The sequence below is a fragment of the Corapipo altera genome, unplaced genomic scaffold (assembly GCF_003945725.1).
Source record: "Corapipo altera isolate COAL_440 unplaced genomic scaffold, ASM394572v1 202, whole genome shotgun sequence".
Taxonomy (NCBI): Eukaryota; Metazoa; Chordata; class Aves; order Passeriformes; family Pipridae; genus Corapipo; species Corapipo altera.
In genome coordinates this window covers 1031773-1051586 of record NW_020884980.1, presented here as the reverse complement: position 1 = coordinate 1051586, position 19814 = coordinate 1031773, and the positions used below count along the sequence as shown (strand labels likewise).

Here is a 19814-nt window from a genome sequence, read left to right as displayed (position 1 = left end):
GGACCTTCTGGCTCTGCAAGTCCCTGACAGGAGGGGGGAGCTGGGGGGGAAGTCCGGCTCTGCTCCCAGGGAACAAGGGGACAGGTCAAGACGACATATTCTTAAACTGCACCACGGGAGGTTCAGGTTGGACATCAGGAGGAATTTCTTCATGAAAAGCCTTGTCAGGTTTTGGCAGGGGCTGCCCAGGGAGGTGTCGGAGTCACCCTGGAGGTGTCCAAGCAACGACCGGATGTGGCACTCAGTGCTCTGGTCCGTTTGAAAAGGCGGGGATCGGTCACAGGTTGCGCTCGCTGGTCCCGGCGGTCTTTTCCAACCTCAGTGATTCCTGGATCCTGGCATTCCGTCACTCGGCGGCGGGCAGGGGGACCCGTGTGAGGGCGCAGCGATGGCGCCCGGCCCGGCCCCGCCCCGCCCCGTGCGCGCGGGGGCCGCCGGGAGTTGTAGTCCCGGTCGCGCCCAGGTGCGGCGGCGCGCGGAGGCCGCCGGGAAGCCGCGGCCGCCCCGGGGGGCAGGTGCGGCACCGCCCCCCTGGAACTACATGTCCCGGGGTGCCTCGGGGCGGGGGCGTGGCGGCGGCTGTGGCGGCGGGGGGGGCGTAGCGAAGATGGCGGCGGGGACGCTGCGCCCCGCTCCGGGCTGAACGCGGCGCGGCCCCCGCGCGGCCCTTCAGAGCGGCGGCGGCGATGTCCGAGCCGGAGCACCTGGGCGGCAAGCGGGCCGAGTCGGCGCGGCTGCGGCGGGCCGAGCAGCTGCGGCGCTGGAAGGGCTCCCTCACCGAGCAGGAGCCGGTGGCGGCGGGGGGCGGCCGCGGCCGGCACCGCGGCGCGGGGGGAACCCGCGTCCGCTTCGAGGAGGGCGCCGTGTTCCTGGCCGCCTGCTCCAGCGGGGACACCGAGGAGGTGAAGCGGCTGCTGGGCCGCGGCGCCCGCATCAACACGACCAACGTGGACGGGCTGACAGCCCTGCACCAGGTACCGGGGCCGGGGGGCTCCGCGGAGGGGCTGTCGGTAAACAAAGGGTGACAGGGCGCTGCGAGCCGAGCCCCGCTCAGCCGCTGTCACGGCACAGCCCCGGGTGGCCTGTCCCAGTCGGGCAGCGGGATGTACCGGGCTTTCGCAGGGTTATTAAGGAGCTTAATTAGCAGAATAAAGATCGAGGGGCTGTCAGGGCTGCTGGCCAGCTGGCCAGTTTGTTAGTTTTTGGGAAAGCCTTTGTGCTTTTGGGGTCTGCTGAAATAGCAGCGATGCTGGGAAAATTTCCCCAGGGGAATGTGGATTTTGCAAGGTCAGGAGCGTCTGGTCAGCTCCTGTGTTGTGTTTTATCAGAGTTGCCTTGAAACTCCTCAGACTGCTCCTTTGGCAGGGAGCAGAGAGTGCCCTCATCGCCGATAAGCGACATAGATTCTATTAATATTCAGCCAAATGTGCTGAAGATAGTACAAAGTGGTCCCAGGAATTGGCTATGGAGTGGTAAAGCCTTGGCTGTTGAGAAACGTGTGCTGTGTTTCATCCCTAGCCTTTGGTGTCCTTGTGTAAATGAGCAGGAATGCGAGGAACCATGTGAAATTGCCATCCCAGAATATTGGGAAACCTGTTGCTATCTCAGACTGACAGAGAATTTAGCATGTGAAATCAATGTCCCACATTGGTGCATCTGGTCAGTGAAATGAATCCGGGTTGGATCCGGGCCAGCCTCAGGAAGAAAATTTTCTTAGCTCAGGATCTTGTAGATTAAGAATGTAGTGTAGCAACAGGACCGGGAAAGAAGCACCATCAGGAATAACATCTGGAAACAGTGTTTGTAAAGAATAACACGTTAATAGCACAAATAGCAGGACAGTCGCTGGGCTGATCAGGATTTCTTCTTCGCTGGGAGGGTGTTACTGAAGCATTTGGGACCTGTGTCAGCCGGTTCAGGAGCTCACTGGCTCCTGGCTGTCAGGGAACAAGGGGAGAGAAGATTGATACATTTTATTCTGGACTTCCAAAAATAAGTTATGAAGCAAAGAGCGTGAGAGCTCACAGATCCTCAGGTTGAATAAGACTTCAGCTGGCACAGCAGTGAACTTTGTGATGGCTCAGCTTTCTTTTGGTTGGTTGTGGGTTTTGGTATAGTGGTAGCAAATAAGTTACACTGCACAAGTACTCTCCAGTCTGGCATTTGTCCATTTATTAGCAGATAAATAAGTAGTCCTAGAGATGCTGGTAAGAGCCAGTTACTGAAAAGCATTTTGACAACCAAGAAGGCTGAATTTAAGGTGGATAGAAGTGTTGCCGTGGGATTTAGGTGCTGAAAAAAATCTCCGGAGCAGTTAATTAGGGGTGAGATAAGAAAAGGGTTTATTTGCCAAGGCTAAGATGTTACAAGACGCGCACCCCTGTGCCCGAGAGGTTACATTTTATAACATCATCCATCCAATCTCAGATGTATCCACCCTGTGGCCTTTCCTCTGGACCGCCCCGGGGTCCACCCCCTTAAAATGGGTCTGGGGTGCATTTTGGGACCACCTACTTCATCACCTTCATCATCATCAGAGCACAAAAGGTACACAATTACATAATTCTTGACGCATTCTGTGGTTTAGGCCCAGATATGCTGTTCTGTCAACTGTCTGGGCCTTGCCTTGACAAAAGACTAAACATGTCTATTGGATTCAGGAGTAGGGCTGATATGGGGAGCGTAGAATGGGGGAAGAGGGTTAAGGAATGTATAAACAAGGGTGCTGGAGGGAAAGGGAAAGGAACAAGGGACAAAGAAGGGAAGGGTTTCTGCTTTTCAAACCTACTTATAAAACTTACAAGTCTTACAAATACTAAAAAATAAAAAACCATTAGGGGCTTAAGGCATCAGAAGCATGGTAGAGTTGGGATGACTTCATGAGGGCTTTCCAGCCAGGATTGGTTGTGATCTCCTCAGAACTGCCCAGGTCCTTGCTGATGGAGGTAATGTGACCTTTGGCCAGAGGTGTCTGGTGAAGTGCACTGGACTTGTCTCAGCAAGGTCATGCTGCTGGAGCCCATGGCGGGCCATGCAGTGACAGGCAGGCTGCACATTTAATTCTGCCTATGTCAAGGGTACAGAATTGTGTTATTATGTGTCTTAGGATCACAGTATCGGGTGACACCGACCAGTAACACCAAGGGCTTGATACTTGGAAGAGGTTTGGATGAGGGAGCAGTGGAGCAGATGCTGGCAGTGCCAGCCAGCTGCTTATGTGAAGGGTTTCTTCACTAACTTGACAGGAAGGGAGGGTGACCTTACTGTGAGTGGAATAAAAACTTTGTTCCAATGTCCCATGGATGCCTTAACATTTTTGCTGAGCAGTGACGAGATGTTCTTGCACACCCAAATGGAACAAAGGCTGTTTTGTTAGAGGTTGTGTTGTACATGTGTATCCTGAGTCTGTAAATCTGTATCAGATGAAAATGTTTACTGGCATGGTTGGGGAGGTTGTTATGAGTTCCTTATCAGTGAACCTGGCCAAAATATGTTTGTTTTCATATTACCTGGAGAATAATACTGCCTATGGTAAAGTGTCAGCCGAGACCAGTTAGGTTGGGGGTCCCCAGAGCTGTGGTTGAGAAATGGAATGATGTAGTACCCGTGAGGATATTTCAGTAACTTCTCCCAGTGTTAGAATCACAATGTTACATTATAGGGCAGATGGTGGTGACTCTCTGCTCTCATTTAATACATGTGAAACCAAAGGGCCACATAATAAGGAAGGAAATCCTGCATGTTAAAAAGATCTGGCTTTGTTGAAAGAAAAATCAAGTAAATTTTTTTTTTATTAAAGAACTTAATATTGAGACTTGCTCTGGACGAGCAAACAGGTCTTTTTAGATAATGGAAGGGTTAACAATGTCAATTGACTTAATTTGTCAGAGGTGGCAGCTGCTTCCACAAAACCTAAGACCAGCCTTACAAATTGGGTTAGTTTATTTGAAACACAACGTGGCCCCAAATGTTGTGTGTTGTTCACAAAGATAAAATTACACTTTCTCTGGTATCTGGGCCACTGTGACTAAGACCCATTGTGTGCTTGCTGGGTGAGAAGCTGCTTCTGCTATTTATAGCCACGAAGCTGTATTTTGAAAATAACCTTTTAAATTACAAGTGGTATTCCTGAGCCTCCAGCCTGTGTCATCGTCCTCTTTGGAGGCACCGGGTGCAGCACAGACCTGCACCACAGCCAGTGTCTGGTGTGAAATCACCTGGGGGGTGACTTCAGCTGTACTTTATCTCCCTCAGTGCCTGCAGATTGCTGCTGGATGAACATCAGTCCCCTATTTTCAGTTATTAACTTAGACTGTATTCAGTGAATTATTTTTGGCAATGGCTTTGTGTCAAATGCAGAATGGAAAGGGAAGATATTACTTAAATGTGAGTGAACATTTAGAAATCATTGAGAAAGCTGCTTCCAGTTGGTGAAGTGAACTGTTGGTGGCTGTTGAACTTCTCTAGTGTTTGCAAGTGGTGGGAAATGGGCATGGACTGCTCCCTCTGTCTCCTGAGTGACAGAGCCAATGGAAGAGTAAACTTGTATGAAAATTGAGTCTTAAGAAGTCTGCTGCTTCTAGTTGGGAAAGCATCTCCAAATATAATAATAGTAGCGCTTGTTTGTCTTCAAGGACGGTTCACAAAGGGTAACAGCAAAGATTGTTTATCCTCTGTCTGCCCTTTGATGATTTACCCTCTTTCCCTTTGGCCTGTTCCAAGGAGAAGTGAGTTGCTCATGAAATAACTCCCCAGTTCATGTCATTTACAGTACTCTGCAAGTACCTTGGCACCTGCTGTTTACTTCTTTTCGGGTGCTGGGCACTTGTGCTTATTCAGAAGCTGCTTCCTGAAAAGTCGGGTACTTTGTGTGGTGTCTCTGGGTTAGGTGGAGGCTGGAACCTCTCCAGGAGATCCTGGTTTAAGTTATTCTTCCTTCTGAGCCACAGCTGTAAAATTGCAGGTATGTCTTGGATGCTGCTTTATAAAGCTCAGAAGAGCAATGTGTCAAAAGGGTTGGGAACTTTTCAGTTACTGCTCAGCAAATTTGCCCTTTCCTCCCTTCTGAAGGTTGTGTACAGTCCTAGCAAAGCAGGAGGCAGCAAAATTTTTGGACAGTCCTAAAACCATCCAGGGGAATAGGTTACAGAGCACTCTGGTCACAGCAGTCTGGAGACTCTTGGAAGAATCATTGAGGTCCCAACACTGGAACAAAATCTGGAGACTGAGGGGAAGAAAGAGAGGATTTGTGTGTGAATTGATACTTTGCCTAGCTAGGACATCACTACTGGAGAGCATGGAGCAAAGGGTTGGGACTGCAATAGTGCCTGAAGCAGCCTGGGTTTGTTTTATAGGATAACTGAGGTAGATCCAACCCACACAGTAAAGTGCTGTACTCCTACAGCCACAGCTTCTGGGAGAATCATGGAATGACATCAAGGAATTGTTAAGGTTGGGAAAACCCTCTAAAATCACTGAGTCCAGCAGTGAACCCAGCACTGCCATGTTCACCACTAAACCATGTCCCCAGGTGTCACATCCACGTCTTTTGAACACTTCCAGAGATGGTGACTCTACCGCTGCCTGAGCAGCCTGGTCCAGTGCCTTTCAGGGAGGAAATTTTCCCAATATTCAACCTAAACCTCCCCTGGTACAGCTTGAGGCTGTTTCCTTTTGTCCTGTCCCTTCTTCCCTGGGAGCAGAGCCTGACCCCCACTGGGCTCCAGCCTCCTGTCAGGGAGCTGGAGAGAGTGAGAAGGTCCCCTCTGAGCCTCCTTTTGTCCAGGTTGAGCCCCCCCAGCTCCCTCAGCTGCTCCTTATCAGACTTGTGCTCTAGACTCTTCCCCAGCATCATTTACTTTCCCTGGACACAGAATTTCTTGATCACCAAAAGGTAACAACCAGTTTTTGCCCTGAAAAGTGAGGAGATGACACAGTGTACAGTGGCATGAAAACTCTTGAATGAGTGTTCAGGTACCCCATCTTTGGGGCATCACAGCTGTGCTTTAAGGTAGTTCAGCTTCTGATCTTTAAGTGGTGATGATAGTGTCATAAATCAGGCTGCATTTTTTAAGATTGGGTGGCTGCATTGCCTAAAAATACATTCATCCTCAGAAGAGAAGGTTATCTAGGGAGAGTCATACCTTTCCCAGTGCCCTGTGCAAAGTTCCTTTCCAAAGGCCTCTGCCAGGGAAAATAGAAGTTGCAAGCTGTTTGTGCTGCATTTAACACTGCTCATCAAACTGAAATATGGCACTGTCAAAAATAGGGTTTATCACTAGGGAAAGAGAGTTTTTGGGTTTCGGTTAAAAATGGGAATGCAGTAGCATGTACCATCCCATAGTACTGTGAATAAAGTGAGAGAGCTTGGAAGTTGCCTACAATACACCAGGAATTTATTAGACAAAATAGTTAAGGTCCAAATTGCTGTTTTATCAACCTCATGCTTTTATTTTCTTCCCTTTGGCTGACTCAGTCCCTTTTCTGGCTTGATGTTTTGTCCCTGTGGGTTCATTTGTCTGTCCCTTGCATCTCTATTTCTGAACAGTCTCCTAAGTGGGCAGAAATAAGTCTAGACTACACTAACCTTGAGCTGCAGTGAGTTGGAGCCTGGGAGAGCTGCTGCTCTTGGCGAAGGGGAGGAAACCCTCCCCTGGTGTGGTTTGGGGCACTTTCTCGACTGGTTGGTTTGGCTTCTGGAAACTGAAACCAACCGCAGCATTCACTCAGTGCTGGATGCTGGGAGGAAACACCCTGTGTTTTAGTAAGTAGATGGGTATTTGGGAGGGGAAATGTGCATCTTCATTGCTTCTTTCCTCAGCCTCTGTTTATCCTACTTGTGATTCCACGCATCAGCCTCTGCTGCTCCCCAGAAACAGGGAGCAAGGGAGCTCATGGGATTTTCAGCTCCAGCTTCCTTCATGGCAGCAGCTGGAAGCGCTGAACCTGGTCCTTCAGTGCTGCCTGTGGAAAGGTTCTCATCTCCACTGCAGCTGCTGGGCAGTCCACACCTCTGGCCCCACATGGAAAGCTCCTTTGGGAAGCTTTTAGGGAAAGCTTGTTGTGCCTAACGTATGCTGAAAGCTTTCTGGCTTCTGCAAATGAAATTCTTGAGCCTGCATTAGAGGTGGAGACAAGTCTTTAGGGCTGCGTACTTGTCTGAATCAACATGGTTTGATAAGATTGAAAGCCAGCTCAGCAGAAAATGCAGAAATGAGCAGTGAATGCAGTGGGATGGTCCCTGCTCCAGCAGTGAGGGGTCCTGCAGCCCCTGTTGGCGTGGCTGGAACCTGCTCAAACAGTCAGTACATTTCTGTGCAGAGCTCTCAGCTCTAGCCTAGATGAAATTGCTGTCATCCTGGTATTATTTTTTGCAATTTATAATGCCTCTTGCTTTTTTTATCAGTGAGTGTTAGGGGCTGGGAGCTGTTTCTATTTCAAAGCGGTTTAGAGATTTAGAATTCACATTAAGTACTGTGGGGCTTGTGAGACATCTCAAGTGGTGTGTCTTGTAATATACTGAGATAATAACTGCCTAATATTAAAATATAAGACTTCTCAGTTGGTGTGCTGGCTTCCAGTTGAGGATTATTATATACCATAAGTCAAACAGGCCTGTCAGACTGTGCATATTAGAGCAATCTGTTTTAAGAAGTTTGGGAGAGGGGAATATTATATCAGTAGTTGTATAAATTGATATTTCATTCTTTCTGACTTTTGAATACAAGTGAAGGCAGGTGGAACATTAAAAACTCTGAAACATCTGATTTGGTTTTTAAAAAATTGTGTTTGTGCACAAGGCTGGGGTAAAAAAAATGAAGGAAAGAGAAGCCCAGAGCCTTTCAGGGGAATGGCAGCCCCCACTCTCCAGTGACAAGCTTTCCACTGAGTGAACTGTTTGACCTAGTGATAGTGGTATGGCCCCAGCACAGGGAAGGTGCCCAGTATAAATCCTGGGATCTGAGTCTGCAGTTTATTTTCAGCTGTCCTTCTGAAGGGAGGTGCCACAGCTGTCCCTGCCATCTCCTTTCTTGGGCTGCAGCAAAATGATCTGTGTGGGGAGGAAAGGTGCAGGAGGAGCTGGGCCTTGTGTCTTAGGCCTTAGCAGGAAAACTTCACTTGCTAAAAGTGTTGAGATCAGGCTGGATGGGGCTTGGAGCAGCCTGGTCTAGGGGAAGGTGTCCCTGCCCATGGCAGGGGGTGGAATGGGATGAGCTTTAAGGTCCCTTCCAAACCGAACCATTCGTTGATTCTATGGAGGAATGATCTGGTGGGGATTTAGGTGCCTGTTTTCCTGGGGGGGTCACTTCAGCATAAATGGATTTAAGAACAAGCTCATGGTGAATTTACTCTGTACAGGGCTGTGCAGAGATGTTTTGAGCTGCTGTGAACTTGTTGAAGATGCAGGTGATGGGATCCAGAGCACGGCTGTGAGATGGGGCTCCAACCTGCACAGCTTCCAGGAGCCAAATTTTATTTCCTCTCTTCACTCCAGAGATGTCCCACCTCTTACTGTGGTGGAACAGGACCATTCTTAAATACTTAAAACATTTTTCAGAGGAACTTTGCTTTTCTAGATTCACAGACTAGTGAGAATGATATCCCACAGCCACATCCTGGGAGTCAGGCCTTCCATTCCACACTAAGCTGTTGACAATAATGAATGTCAAAATTCTTGATTTAGGCACCTACACAATTTCTCATGACAGTTTTCATTCATAATAATTACAATGTGCAGTACTTACGAGTGATTAGTAATTTAGAAAATACATCCATGTGCTTTCTTGTTAAATATTTTCCTGTTAAACAAATTTTGGAAAGCTCCTTCCAGCTTTAAACTTTTAGCTCAAATATAGGCTTTGCTCATCTGAAGACAACCAAAACCAGTGAAAATTCACTGTTTAAGAGTAAATGGTGTGATTTTTTTTTTCTTCTTTTTAAAGCTACTTTTATTTAGTAGCTTGTTTCTTGTAGCTGGGCAAAATAAGATAACCTCAACTTGTAGCAGTCTCACTGGAAATGTTTCCATAATACAATAAGCTGACCTTGCAGAGGCACACAGGCAGCTTCAGCGTTGCTTTTCCAGCATTCAGCCTTGCTCATAAATCTTTGTGAGATGTACAGAATGCAGAGTGACCACCTGCCATCAGCTTTTTATGTGTCACTGCCTTTTCAGGGTAAAACTAAACCTGGCCCCTCTCCGATCCCCTGAGCCCCAGAGCATTGATTTGCCACAGTGATTGCTCACCGTCCATTTCTGGAATCTCTCTGAAGCCACCTCCTATTTATAATTTGTCTTTCCTCGCTGTCTTAGTTAATGCAATTTCGTTACAAAGCCTGATGCTTTTTTACATCTGAAATCATGTGATAGCAGCAACTCCTGGCCCAGCTTGTCTAAACACAAGTGCTGGGTTAGCAAGGGGACTCTAGCAGGGATTTAGGGAACTGAGGGGACTGTGTATGGGCTCTACCCAAACCTGGCTTATGTCTGTTTAGTTTGCACTTGTAAATATAAGACCATTACCCAGGGGGATGTAAACCAGCTTGAAGCTGGTAGGGCCCGCACAGGGAGCTGTGCCTGATTCACCACACGGGTTTTGTGCTCGAATTGGAGTATCTTGAAGTGCTGCTGCCATGGTTTCATTCTGAAGTCAAAGTACGAGGTGCAGTTCCTCTTCATCTGCCAGGAATTTTAATTCATCTGGATTGTCAGCCTTACCCAAAACAAGTATTGGAGTGACAATTATAAAAAAGGGGGAAAGCAACTTTTTGCATGGGGAGATAGTGATAGGACAAGGGGGGAATGGTTTTAAGATAAAAGTAAAGAGATGTTAGGAAGAAATTCTTCCCTGTGAGGGTGGGGAGGCCCTGGCACAGCTTGCCCAGAGAAGCTGTGGCTGCCCCATCCCTGAAAGTGTCCAAGGCCAGGATGGACAGGGCTTGGAGCAACCTGGGCTAGTGGGAGGTGTCCCTGCCCATGGCAGGGGGTGGAGTGAGGTGAGCTTTAAGATCCCTTCCAACTCAAAGCAGGTTGGGATTTTGTGACCTGTTACACTTTGATACTTCGTGCAAGACATGTCAATAGGGATTTCAGGATTTCTCCCTTGGAAGATTGCTGGTGGAGGTGAACACTGACCTTTGAGTGATGGGGCTTGCTTTAATTGTTTTGGTAGAGTCAGATATCTGTATCTATATCTATATATCTATGTATCTATATATCTTTGTATCTACATATATTTATTTTTGTATCATTTCTCTGAGTTACATCATTAACAGAGGCTCTGCCTGTCCAACAGAAGTCATCAGAATATTTATCTTCAATACTGTTGTGGTATTGGAGGGTGAAATGTTCTAAATTTTTCTCTAACAAGCCACTTTTTCTACTCCATTTATTCTCTGGTTTCTGTAAATGAGATGACACACTCTCAGCATGGACAGGTTTGGTGTTTATGTGGATAAGACCAAATCTGAGCTAACTGATTGCATTAGCAGAGCCAACACCTGTCCAGGAAGAGGTGCACATCCTGAGCCTGCACTGGGCAGCCACACAAACACCACACACTTGCCAAGTGTCTGATTTAATTTATTTTTTTTTTAAAGGGATATGATAATGCCAGTAGCAGTTCCTGTGCTAGAGAACCACAGACCCTTGTTTGAGTCTTTTACTGACCATCACAGCTGACATCCATATGACTGACACATTGCAATAATTTAACCATTTCTCTGGCAAAGATGCTTTCAAAGCAGCTTGATGGCACATGGGAAATGCTACGTTCTAGCCTGTTACCACATCATCATCTTTCAGGCAGAATTAGGAATTCTGAGCTGAAATAGCTCTCTAGAACAGGTAGCAAAGAAAGATCTGCTGACTTACTTCCTAATGAGTTAAACCTTCAAAGCTGGTTTCATCACTTGATCCTGGTTTTCAATTCTTCCCTGGCTTCATGCTCCTTCCCTGTGTTCTCAGGAAGCCGACTGATCTACTCCATGCTCCAGCCAACTCCACTTACTGTGGGCTGATGTTCTCATCATTCCCTTTTAGGGGAATCTGTGCACCCTGCATAGGCTTTGAAAGGTAGAACTTGTGTTCAAAATGACTGTTTCAAAGACTCTGGAGAAGCAGAAAGTCACTGTTGTGTCGCAGAGTCTCTTCCAGACAGTTGTAGTGATGGTCCATAAAGCACTTACTGTGACTGTCTGTCCTCTGGCTGCTCAGCCTCCCTGAGAGCTTGGCAGGTCATTTGGTGCAGGGCTGCTGTACAGCCAGTTGTCCCAGTCTGTGCTGGTGCAAGGGGTTATTCTGTCCCAGAGGCAGGAGTCTCTCTGTTTGCCTTGGTTATCCCTCCCTCACAAACCCTCCATCAGACCCCTTCTCTGGCCTGTGTAGGTCCCTCTGAGAAGGACCTCCTGCCCCAGCCACACCAGCAGTTTGATATCGTCTACAAACTTCTTGAGAGTGCTCTCTGTCCCGTAATTAATGTTAATCAAATTTGTTAATGAAGACATGGATTTGTATTGGCCTCAATACCAGCCCTGAGGGATGCTGCTGGTAATCAGCTGCCAGCTGAACTTTGTGCAGCTGATCACCTTTTGAGCCTGGTATCCCAGGCAATTTTCCATCACCTTATCATCTGCTCCTGCAGTCCAGTTCCTGCCTGCTAACAATACTGTCAGTGATGGTGTCAAAGGTGTCCCACACTCGCTCTCCTGTCCTCCACACAGCCACCTCATGGAGGGCAAGCAAGTTAGGCAAGATTTGCCACTGGTAAGTCCAAGCTGGCAGCTCCCAGTCACCACCACCTCCTGCTGGAAATGGCCATCAGGAGGATTTACCACACAGCCCTTCCAGGGACTGCGTTGGGACTGACAGACCTGTAGTTCCCTGGATCCTTCTTACACGATAGGGTGATGTTTGCATGTCATCAGACCTCCCTTTGTCACCAAGACCTTTGAAAGATGACAGTGATTTGCAGTGACATTAGCCAGCTCCCTCCTAAGCCATGTGAGTATCCCACGTGGTCCCAAAAGTGATCCCTGATCATTCCTTCCCCTTCATTCCCTGGGCTGAGGCTCTGGTGCTGCCCAGTGGAGCTAACAGGACTAGTCTGTATTTCCTGGGAACTGTCCATTCCCTCCAGTGTGTGTGCAGGGCTGTCAGATGCAGCGCTGCTGTAGCTGTGGGCTGCAAGAAGCTTCAGTCTTACTTGTGTCTGGCTCTTTGCAGTGACTGTCACATGCTCCTAGAACCACAGAACCACAGAATGTTTTGGGTCAGAGGGGACCTGATCATCTCACTCCAACCATGGCAGGGACAGTTTCCACTAGACCAGATTGCTCAAAACCCTCTCCAACCTGGCCTCGAATGCTGGCAGGGTTGGGACAGTCCTGTGCACAGCAAACTAACCATTCCTAGGGCATTTTCCTGGTTTTCTTGTCTCTCTGATTTATTTTTTTTTTCCCCTTTCTAAAAATTCAAATTTTACAGTGAAGTCCCTGCCAGGAGGGAAATAGAAGAGGTTCTTTCTACTTGACTTGTCTCTTAGTGCTTCAGCATTCAGTCCTGCAGGGATATGGCCAGTGAGCAATTCCTGTTGTCTCATGTGGTACCTTCTCTACGTTTTGGTGTAAACCTGCACGACATCACTAATGATTCCAAACTGCTTGTCTGTCAACACCCATTCAGTTTTAAGGCAGGTCATGACCCCTTTCCTTCGGGAGCAAACACACAGTCAGAAGTGCTGCTGGGCAGTATCTCCCAGGGGAGATGATGACAGTGGATTTCTGTTTCCTGCTACCCCTTTGGTAAATGCTTCTTCCCCATCCTGCAGCACAGACATCAGTGGCTCTTAAGGCCTGGGGTATTCTACTATTGAACTTGGCTGCCTTAATTTTACTAATGGGCTTAGCAATTCCTTCCAGTTGCTGAGAATGCTTCTCCCTGCTCCCATGTGCTGACACTGGAGGAAATGCTATAAAGCTGAGTGGACATTTTTGGCTTGTGAGCCCACTTTAGTGGAGCCCATTTTACTTTCAGTCCAGCTACCAATTTAATCACTCCTTCACTTCAGATATTAACTGTTGCTCGGTGCCATCTGATATGGAAAGGGGGTGCAGGAGGCACCAGGTAGGGATTAGGCTCTGGTGGAAGATGAATAGCCCCTGAGTGGTGGATGCTTCATCCCTGTGGATCAACTGGAAGAGTGAACAGCCATGAACCAGCAGGCTCAGCTTGGCCCTTGGAAAAAACATGATTTAGGGTCCCACTTTGCTTAACCTCAGCACCCCACTGACTCGTGACAAGTCAGACAGGGCTGTTCAGCCCCATGTGTCCAACCTATGCCCAACTGATGGATGTGCTGCCTCGGGGAGCTGGGTTTAAGGAGTAGCCTTGAGTGCCAAACCTTGGTGCAAGCAAAGCCCTGCTCCTGTCAGTGGGTGGAGAAACCTGGCTAGTAGATAGGAGTGAGCAGCTCCTGTGGCTTGGAGATCCAACCTTTCTGCAAGTGGGGCAGTGAGGGGACAGCAGGGCTTGGCAGCTGAAATCCCTGCCTTGGACCAGGTGGAATTGCCTCTGGCTTGGAGGGGAAGGAAGCCGTGGGGAAAAGATCCCTGTTTAACAGCCTGTGGCTCTGTGTTCCTTTCAATAGTCCTGGGTGGGAAGTGGCTCTTGTTTGTTTGCTGTTCCTGGGCAGTCCACCATGTGCTGAGTGCTCTGCATTCCCAGGTGTGTGTGCTGCTCCAGGGCTGCCTGGATGCTTTCTGGACCAAAGTGCTGCTCCAGAGGTCCTGACTACCCTGGAGCTGTTGAGCTTTGTCTCCAGTCCCTGTGTCACTTGCCTACCCACTGCCATTGTTTCCCAGACTCTCTGTCATATCACTTCTCAGTCTAATTCATGTGGGGGAAGCTGAAAGGCAATAGAGTCCCCTGCAGCTCCTCAGGGGCTGCACTTTTCATCCAGGTGCCCTGGGGGCCAAGAAGGCCAATGGGATCCTGAGGTGCATTAGGAAGAGCATTTCCAGCACATCAGGGAGGTGATCCTCCCCCTCTCCTCAGCCCAGGTGAGGCACTTCTGGAGTGCTGTGTCCAGTTCTGGGCTCCTCAGCACAAGAGGGACATGGAGCTCCTGGAGCAGATCCCAACAGAGGATACAGAGATGATGAAGGGACTGGAGCATTTCTCTTATGAGGAAGACCTGAGGGAACTGGGCCTCTTCAGCCTCGAGAAGAGATGCTGAGAGGGGACCTCATCAATGTCAGTCATTGTCTGCAGGGAGGGGTCAGGGGGTGGATCAGACTCTGCTCCAGAGCCCAGCAACAGCATGAGAGGCAACGGGCAGAAACTGAATGTGAGGAACAACTTCACTGTGTTGTGTGACTGAGCACTGGAACAGATTCCCCAAAGAGGCTGTGGAGTCTCCCTCATTGTAGATGTTCCAGAACCATCTGGACACAATCCTGTGTCATGTGCACTGGGATGACCCTGCTTGAGCAGGGGGGTGGGACCAAATGCCCCACTGTGGTCCCTTCTAAAGTGACCCATTCTGAGGTTCTGTATCCTCCATGGGAGATGAGCTGCACCTTAGGTGCTGGTATAGACAGAGATACTCAGATGCTGGTGTGTTAGTCCTCTGTGGAAAGGCTCAGTGCATGAGCCTTCCAAGTGTCAGGTAAGATCACCCACACCTCTTCCCCTGGGGCTGCACTCCTTCCCTGTTCCCACACACATGGATGCAGAAGGTGAGGTGTACGTGGAGAGGAGACAAACAGAACTTCTGCAAACTTCTGCATATGGGATTGGTGGAACAGGGGGACTTCCAATAAGGAAAATTAAAAAGTGGTGATTTAGTGGAATTTAAATCCTAATAATTTCAGACTGGAAAGAATGATACATTGTTCCTTGTGACATATCATCTTTTATATGTCATGGCCTGTGTGTATTCTCCTCTGTATCATAAATCACTGTAGTAGGTACAGGCTCTATTCAGGGAGCGCACAGAATCCTGAGGGGTTTTTTCTGGAGAGTATTGAGAGAGTCTGAGTCTTGGCTCAACAGAATAGTTTCAAATGACAAATCTGTCCCAGTGTTGCCATTGTGTGATGAACAGTTTTGTAGTGTTTCTCAGCAATACCAGGGCTGCATTGCCTTCAGTCTTTCCTGTACAAAGATCTCTTGAAATAAAAACAAAAAATTCAGCTTTCTGAGCTTTCCCAAGCTGCAGTATTGACAGAAGAGGTTCCAGAACTGCTCAGCAAATTAAAAGTGTTGGGTCTTCAGCACCAGCTGGTATTTTTTCATGAGAAACTGGCACATGCAGTCACTGAGCTATAATCCGTTGTGTTTAGTATATCTTAAAACACTTAAACCACTACCATGGAATGTCAGTGGGAAGTGACAGTTCTCCATGTGGTGCCAATTTCCATAAGGGACTCTAAGAAGAACTGGAAAATGATGATCCCAAAGGAGGCAAAAAGCATGTGGATTGGAGAAATGTGGTGGAGGTGGTATGTTCGGATTTCCAAAATGCTTTTCACAACACCCCTCAATGGAAGCCCTAAGAAATAAAGCTGTTGTGAAATAGAGATCTTATCTTTGATTAATTACTGCCTGAAAGAGAGAAAACAAAGGATCAGTTTGCAGGAGGAAGGTGAGTTATCCTGTGCATCTCCCCTGGAGTCTGTGCTGCTCTACACACCCTTAGGTGAGACAGAAAAGAGAATATAGAGCGAGGATGCAGTTTGCCAAGGGTCCTGCACAGTCAGGATAATGAAGTAAGAGCTGGCAGTGAAGAGTGCTACAATATTGGCCAATTTGCTGCTAAAGTGGCTGGCAAAATTTGGTCCATAAAGGGGGAGTAATGTTTATGGGGAAACAGTGGCTTCCAGTGCAGCTGTTACAGGCTGGAAAAGGTTTTCTGGGGATTTAATGTAATAGCATGGAATTACATGCAGTGGCTGAAAAAACAAATCAAACGTTAGGAACTATTAAGAAAGGAATAAATAAAGCAGATATTATAAAGGCAGCATTAAGTTCATGTTGTGCCTCTATAGATTATTAGTATGCACATTCCTCTTTCTACTGTCTCAAAAAAAATGTAGTTAAGAGAAAGAGATGGGAAATAACAGCAAGAAGATGAAAGTCATTGAATGGTTTCTATACCAGGAAAGATCAAAACTGTCTACGATTCTTTCTGACTGATGGAAAGCTACAAGCACAGATTGAGGGATCCAAAATTTTATGTAAAATGGGATTAGGAACGTTTATTTTTTCCCACAAGGAAGGATTAAAGAACATCAGCGTTTTAAAACATTTTTTTTTTCATTCTGTGTAAAATTCAGCTGTGGAACTAATTGCTTTAGGACATAGCTCATACCAAAAGCTTCAGTGTGTTCAGAATCTGCGTGATGGGTGCAAGTTCTAACTCTAAGTTAAGCTCCAGATCACCAGGCTCTAGGATGGGTGAACGATATAAAGAACAATTAAAAAAGCATTAGTTGCTACAGGTGAGAGTCAAGAAGAGAAAGTAAGATGGGGAGAATTAATCAGGCCAAATACCTTCTCAAACGTTAAAGCAATGGTTTTAAAATGAATATCCAGTGCTTTTTAGGAGGCTCAGTAATACCACCCTGCAGAAATGGTGGGCAATTCTGCTTTGTATTTAGTGGAATTTTATTGAATGTTTGGGTAACTTACTGCAGTGACATGAGGATTATATTTCATAACATGCTCTAAACCAGAAGAAAGCATATGTGTATATGTAGGATGTCACCTTGCTAATCCAGGAGGGTTTGGAGCATTTTTCTATTCCTGGCTCTCAGTAGCCTGAGCTGATACATCTGACTGATCACGGCGTCGAGGTGTTCGTGCAAGGAATGGATTTCATCTTTGTGGTTTGCACCGGATTTTCTTCTCTCTCTTGGATGGCTGACAAACAGAATTTGACCTTCTCAGCCCTAAATGGTTTGTCTTTTAAATGGATATCACTTGTGTTCTTCTGAACAAGCATTCCCTCGTGCTGAGTAAGATAAGTGGTAACTGTGTCTCTCTCTCGATGAGAGACTTCGGGGCCATGCCAACCTGTATGGCAACAAGAGCCAGGGTTTGAACTTCAGAGCATATTGCACAAGTTATTTTTGATCCCTTATTAAAAGCTGCTATAGAAGGAGCCCCGTGCTTATGGCCCTGTGTCTTATAAGGATTCCAGGTATTGGCTTCTCCTTGCTTCTCCTCAACCTACAACTCAGTCCACAAAATCCATTCTTTTCCGTTTAGTTTAGGTGCTGCTAATCTGAAAGAAAATTGTTCAACATTGCAGAAAGTGAGCGAGGAACAAAGAATTGATTGTAACCCTTGGGAGGGGATCCATGTGCTGACAGCATGCCCAGCTTCCTGCAGATTGTGCTCAGGACTTCAATTCAAGCCCTGGCCTAAACAAGAACTGCTGCATTAGGGGAAAATAAGGCATTTTAATGTAATCTGATTCCAGGATTACCTTTTAAATTACAGTGTTGTGGTGATGAAACAAACCCTCACAGTCTTGGAGATTTGGGGATCAACCTGTTGTTGACAAAGCTACCAGCTTTTTTTAATATATAATTTATTTATTTTAATCATAGAATGAGGGAATCATTAATGTTGGAAAAGACCTCCAAGATCATCAGGTCCAACCTTTGACCAAACACCACCTTGTCAACTAGACCATCACGTATAAGTGCCACACCCAGTTATTTCTTGAACACCTCCAGGGATGATGACTCCACCACCTCCCTGGGTAGCCCCTTCCAATGCTTAATGACCCTTTTTTAAAAAATATTCTTCCTGATGTCCGACCTGAACCTCCTTTGGTGCAGCTTGAGGCTGTTTCCTCTTCTCCTGTCCCTTGTTACCTGGGAGAAGAGCCTGACCCCCATCCTGCTAATGCGTTGCTCTGGCCTGATGTCAGTGTCTAACCACTCACCCCTTCTCCAGTCTGTCTAAGCTGGTTTCCTGATGCTTTGGCTTCTTGTAGCAGTGCTTGGATAGTTCTCCTTCTGTGGTGTGATGCTGAAAGCTGCATCTCTTCTGCTGCCATTTGTTCAGCCTGTTGTTGTTTGCCCACAGACCAGTCTGGGCTGTCTTGGTAGTGGGGACAGGCAGCTGCACTTGGAGAGTTCCAGACATGTGGCTGGAACAGGTCACAGAAGCCCTTCTGAGCCAGTCCTCTGCACTAAGGCATGACCAGATTTATCAGAGCTCTTTCCAAAAGAGTTATCTAATCCCTTCCTAAACATCTTCACAGAGAGCTTGTCTGCACCTCCCTTGGAAGCCTGCTCCAGGGCCTGGCAAGCTGAGCAGTTAGAATCATGGAATTCCAGAGTGGCTTGGGTTGGAAGGGACCTTTAAGCTCATCTTGTTCCACCTCCCTCCCATGGGCAGGGACACCTTCCACTAGCCCAGGTTGCTCCAAGCCCCATCCAACCTGGCCTTGGACACTTCCAGGGATGGGGCAGCCACAGCTTCTCTGGGCAAGCTGTGCCAGGGCCTCACCACCCTCACAGGGAAGAATTCCTTCCCAATATCCCATCTAACCCTGTCCTCTGGCACTGTGAATCTGTTCCCCCTTGTCTTGTCACTCCATCCCTTGTCCAAAGTCCCTCTCCAGCTCTCTTGGAGCCCCTTTAGGCACTGGAAGGTACCATAAGGTCTCCCCAGCCAGCCCCCAATTACCCAGTGGGGTGGTAATCCAAAATTCAAAGTGATAGAATCAGTCATTGATGCTGTAACAACATATGAGTAAATGCTGTTTTGAAGGATGAAGATCCCAAGGAAGCAGTCTAGGGCTCTCGGGGCCAGTGTGAGATCTGTGGCACAGCAGGGCTGGTGCTGCTCTCACCTAGTCAGTGATTTTCTCTGGTGCTGTGTCCTTTTTGTCCTTGTTCTGCCTCTAGAGTCTCCCACTTAAATGTAGGAATGTTCATATTTTGCTTTGTTACAAGAACATTTGTCAGGGACACTTTGAGGCTGGGCTCTGCTCCCCGCAGTTCTCTGCCTTCTCCGCTTTGGTTTCATCCCACACCAGTAAAACATGATCCCTGGTTCTTGTTTTTGCTGAACAGGAGGGACAGAACTGGTCCTCATTAGTCTGTTCTGATGAGTCCTTCACACAAGTGTTTCAGAGGCACAGGGAACTGCAGGCTCTGGGATCCTGGGCTCCCCTGCACAGCCCCATCCCTGCTGTGCAGCTGCAGTGGGTTGGGGTGACAGCAGTGGGGAGTGGATGTGGAGTGAGCATCCTGCTCTCCCCAAACCTTTTACAACTTGTTCTCTTCTTATCTTTCTGAAATCTTCTTTAGCAGTTTATTTCTGGGGTACCCTACAAATAGCATAAACCATATTTGTGATAGCACAGAAATCCAGAAGAAGTGCTTTTGGGAAATGGGGAAGTTGTTTGGGCTTCTTGGTTTTGCAGGGGTTTTTTGTTTCTTGTTTTGGGATTTTTTGCATTTTTTTTTAAGATAAGCTTTTCCCCATTCATGTCTACCACATCTTTCTTAGTTGTGGAGACTAGAATTTCTTATAATACAGTAAATCTGCTGCATTGCATAGGGGCCCAATGATATTTTCTGATTTGTTTTGTTCCTATCCGCGTAATTTCTAGAATTTGCTTTGATTTCTGAGCTTGGAGCTGATGTTTTCCTACAGCTATTTGTTATAATCCTAAGAGCTTTTTCCTGAACACAGTAATAAGCTCAGAGCCTTTCATTTTGTTACATGACGTTAGGTGTATTTTGTGCCTGTGATTCACTCTGCAGTGATCTCACTGCATTTCATCTGCACT

The 19814-nt window shown here is 47.3% G+C and overlaps 1 protein-coding gene across 8 annotated transcripts in view; it reads left to right on the top strand.

Annotated features, from left to right (window-relative positions):
* Positions 1 to 628: 628 nt before the first annotated feature.
* PPP1R12B (protein phosphatase 1 regulatory subunit 12B) overlaps positions 629 to 19814 on the top strand; it is a 132746-nt gene continuing 113560 nt past the window's right edge. For 7 of the 8 annotated variants that reach the window (XM_027665677.1, XM_027665682.1, XM_027665681.1 and 4 more), the window contains exon 1: positions 687 to 974. In XM_027665677.1, the coding sequence (XP_027521478.1) occupies positions 687 to 974 (288 nt within the window). Of the gene's footprint in view, positions 975 to 19814 lie in introns of all 8 variants that reach the window. The other variant, XM_027665676.1, reaches the window with a different exon arrangement.